This window comes from Marmota marmota, unplaced genomic scaffold, assembly GCF_001458135.2.
Source record: "Marmota marmota marmota unplaced genomic scaffold, marMar, whole genome shotgun sequence".
Classification (NCBI taxonomy): Eukaryota; Metazoa; Chordata; class Mammalia; order Rodentia; family Sciuridae; genus Marmota; species Marmota marmota.
Genome location: NW_026000171.1, coordinates 2,366,149 through 2,370,524, shown reverse-complemented (window position 1 = coordinate 2,370,524; position 4,376 = coordinate 2,366,149). Strand labels below are relative to the sequence as shown.

General features: G+C 53.8%; 1 protein-coding gene across 1 annotated transcript in view; it reads left to right on the top strand.

Moving 5' to 3' along the window:
• Positions 1-353: 353 nt before the first annotated feature.
• The window catches only part of Cd9 (CD9 molecule), a 32,132-nt gene continuing 28,109 nt past the window's right edge, over positions 354-4,376 (top strand). Inside the window, exon 1 of the mRNA XM_015500731.2 lies at positions 354-564. Within this exon, the coding sequence (XP_015356217.1) occupies positions 499-564 (66 nt within the window). The 5' untranslated portion in view covers positions 354-498. The remainder of the gene's footprint in view (positions 565-4,376) is intronic.

Genomic DNA, 4,376 nt, shown 5'->3' with positions numbered 1-4,376 from the left:
GGGCCAAAAGCCCAGAATCGACTGTGAGAACCGGAAGGGCGAGGCCTCCATATAACTCCATGATAAAAGTGGCGGGGAAGGGGGGAGATAGCGTCCTGGAAAGACCCCAGAACGGTTGTAAGGTATGGGGCAGGAAGGAGGAAGACGGCGGGAAGGAGAGTCTGGACAACTCCGTGGGCAGGGCACCGGGGCGGGTGGGAGAGTTTGCTCCGCACTCCGGGGCGGCTAAGGCCGGCGTCCCTGGAACCTGGGCCTGACAGCCGCGGAGCGTGGGCGGGGCAGGTGGGGCCGGGAGGCGGGGTCGATGGGGGCGGAATTCCACGGCACATGCGCACCACGGCGGGCCGCGCGCCGTAAGGAGTGGCACTTTTTAAAAGTGCAGCCCGAGGCCAGCCCGCAGCTTCGAGCACCTCTGTCCAGCGCCGGATCCCTCCCGTCCCAACTGCGCGCAAGCCCCGGTCCCAAACCAGTCCTACCCAGGCCAATCCATCCTGCACCATGCCGGTTAAAGGAGGTACCAAGTGCATCAAATACCTGCTCTTCGGATTTAACTTCATCTTCTGGGTGAGTGAGCGCGACTGCCGTGCGCTCCTCTCTGGGGCCACCTGTTCCCCGGCCCCTGACACAGTCCGCGGCCGGAGGTGCCTGGTAGCTGGGAGTTCCAGTAGCTGGCACTGCCCGCGCCGGGCAGACTGGGCGAGAAAAGAAAGGGCACAGCGGCTGCCAGCTGACTCTTCGGCCCGGGCCAGACCCGGGCGGGACTCCTGGGCATGTTCGTGGGGGGCTCGTCGGAACTAATGGGCTGGAGAAGCTGGGGGTCCTGGTTGGCTGGGGTGCGCAGACCAACCTAGACCCCCTCCCTCATCGAGGGTTTGGGGTGGGGTTTGGGTCTGTTACCACCCCGGACCCCTCGGAGTGCAAAAAGGGGAGGCGGCAGAGAAAACGGAGCACTCTCAACTGGGAACTTAACTCCCTGGGAGAGGAAGACTGGCGGGCAGCGTAGTTCGTGACCGATGGGGTTCCACTAGTGTCGGGGGTCTGGAGGAAGGGCGGTTGCGGGCGTTCTAAAGGACTCGGCGGCGCAGGGAGGGCTTAGCAAAGAGCTGTTCTTCTACCCTGGAGAGGGGCGATGTCGTGATCCCCCTCCATCCTCGAGGAGGGACTTCACGGGACCCCAGTTCTCCCAGACTTTGACTCTGAGCTGAGGTGAGAATGTCAGAGCTCTCCAAGTTACCTGAAAGACTAGCATGTCTTGATTCTTTTTAAGAGCGATAACTATCTTCACTGGAGAAAACTCTGGGAGAGTTGGGAAAGGAAAGGAGGGGGAGATGCCTTTTGGCCCCTCTTGTGGGACGAGCCCTGCGTTTCTGCATTTCCGGGAGAGATCAGGTGCCCTCAACGGCCCGCCCAGAAGGGCTTGGGCCTCGCGCCCCTACCCACACCAGCCCACCCAAGGGCAAGGCGGAGCCACAGAGAATGGGCGTTTACCTGGAGAGGAGGCTCAGTGCCTGCTCCACTCTGCAAATTAGCCTCTCCACAAATGTGAAGCCTGAAAGAGGTGACAGACAAGGAAAGTGTCCACTCCCAATCTTTGCTTGGGGAGTTAAGGGACCAACGAGGATTGTAATCAGGAATCACCAGGACTCTGTGTCTTGGTTCTGAGGGTCATATCTCCTGAACACATCATGGACAGTGTTTGCCCCTCTGCAAGCAGTAAAGGTTTTGTCAAAGTAACCCCTGTGCCACCCACAAGAGAGATGGCTGCTGGTGTTAACAAGTCTGGTGGAGACTTGTTAACAACAACAACAAAATGTGCTATTCCCCTCAATCGGCCACTGGGGTCCCTAGGATCCTCAGAGCAAATCTAAGATTAATCCTATTCCTGGGGTGAAGTGGGGGCAGTTCTGCATCCTGCAGAAACTCACCTGCTGTTTCTGGCATCCACACACGCTCTAGTGCCCTGTGCCTTGTTCAACCTTTGACCTGCTTCAGGGAGACCCTGCCTATAGTGGGCACCCCCTCCAACCCTAGCAGCCACCCCACTGCCAGGTTTGTTTTCCTCCACTGACCAACTCCAGGCACCACAAAAGAATGTCTGAGAGCCCAGCCCCACCCCACCCTTGCTCTTTGGGGATTTTTCCTCTTTTCCCTAGTACAGTCTCTCCTCTGCTGGTCTGTCCATCATCTCCAGCTGTCTGCTAGACTGCATCAAGGTTTGGGACCGGGGGCACAGACTTCCACAGTGTGCCTGCGTACCCCCATCTGCCCTGTGGCATATGCAGGAGGCTGAGGGGAGGTGCCTGTGGCCACCCCATGTCAACCCAGTCTGTTGCCTGCTGGCCTGCAATCTGTCGATACTGTCTCCAGCCTGCCACCCGACTTGTATTTAGAGCTCCCCTGTCTGGACTAAGTGCTGTTGGTTAGCTGTGCCATTCGAAACAGATATGTCTCGCTCCGGAAGTGTGTGGTTTTAGGGTTGGGAAATGACTTTACAGGTTGTGCACTCAAGTCCGCTTGTTGACAGTGAGGAAGCAGAGACGGGAAAGGGGGTGATTTGCCCAGGATCACAGAGACTAAGCCAGTACTTCACACTCCAGGCCCCTTGTTTTCCTTCTGTCCTCTTCTGTTACTATCACAGGTAGGGAGGTGAGCAATTAGCTATATTTTCCTCAGTTATATTGTTCAGATGTCCTGCGCTGGGGTCCTATAGAGACTAAGCCTTCATCCTCCAGGAGATGATGGAATACAGTCTCCAGAGCCACCCCACCACCACCACCACCACCACACACACACACACACAAAGTTCCCTGATAGAGCCAGAATAGGAAGCATTATCCCCATTTTAGTGATTAATGATCTGCAGTCTGGTCTCTGTGAAAGGTTAAGTGACTTATCCAAGGTCATGTGGCAGGATAGTTTCAGACGTATGTTACCTTACCCAGATGTGTTACACCAGATTCTAACTGAGAATGGAAGAAGAGTGGGATAAATGTCCCCAAAATATTTTTTAAGACTAGCTATGATCTCTAGGAAATGCTGGGATTATTATGATGTCACCATTTGTTTCTCTCTTCAGACCAGCATTTATCAACTTGGTATTTGGAACCCAAAGTGGGCCTTGAAAATCAGGAGGTGGGATGCTGAGGGCCACCAACACCTCATGTGCTAAGGACACTGAAAGGGGATGAGTGGCAGGGATCCAGAGAGAAACCAGCCTCAGTTTCTCTCTGGCAGTAGGGAGGGGCGTGCCTCCTCCTTGCCCCACTGGTATTCTTCTAGATCACTCACTCCACGATAGCTGAGCCTGCACAGCCTGCCCTCCCACAGTTGGGTATCTGATGCCCACAGTCAAACCAGCAATCTGTTTTCCAAAAATCCCCAAAGCCAAATTCTGTAGGTTTGTATCTGCATTTCCTTCAGACCACCCTGCCTACCTTTCTACTTCCCGACCCAAATAAAAAGGTTGGGAGGGAAAACATCTTACTATGTTAGAGTGACAAATAGCACAAGTATTTCAAGCTGTGAAGTGGGTGTCCAGGCTTAAGCCAAGCCAGGAATGCGTCTTTCTCATTATTTTGCCCAAAATCCTAGCCTGCAAATTAAGGGCTTTCTGTCCTCTTCATGGTCAGAGAAGGGGAAAAGCTTGGAGCAGAGGAGGTGATGGGTTGGCTACACTGGAGAGCAGACCCTACCACCACTATTTTCTGTCCATTTGCCCAGTCCTCAGTTTCCTCATCTGTAAAACCAATGCATTGGAGCAAATGGTCCCAAAAGGTCCCTCAAGCCAGCCTATGAAACCAACCTCACCACACCACCTACAGAAATAGGATTTTCCCACATGACCCAAAATAAGAGTCAGGATGTGAAAACACATAGCAGACAGTGAGGCTTCTCAGAATTTGGCTTCTCTTAACCTGTATCTTGGAGGAACCTTGTTCTTGCATCTGTATTCCTGGTACTAGGTCTTTACTCATCCTAGGTGGGGTCTCTCTGTTCTGGGTGTTCTGTTTTCGTTGCCCATATACCTGAGCCATTTGTGGTCATTCTGTCTAATAGTCAAAGTTCCAGCTTTGGATTCAATGTCCCCATCACCGAGGGGATCACAGCGAGGGTTTAAGGCATGTATGTAATGCACTTAGCACAGTCAATGCCAGGTCAGCCCCGGACCCCAGCAGCTATTGTTAGAAAGTGGAAAGAGGTTTGAAGCTGTGGGGAGGGTGGGAGCAATTCCCTGAGAAGTGTGGAAGTTTAAACCACAGATGGAGCCAGGAGCACACTCCCAGTCCACACAGCCTCCCTTCTTTTCCACCTCCTCCTGCATCAGTGCCAACCTCTTTCCCTGCAGGGAAACACTGACTCCATTTCATGTGTTGGTA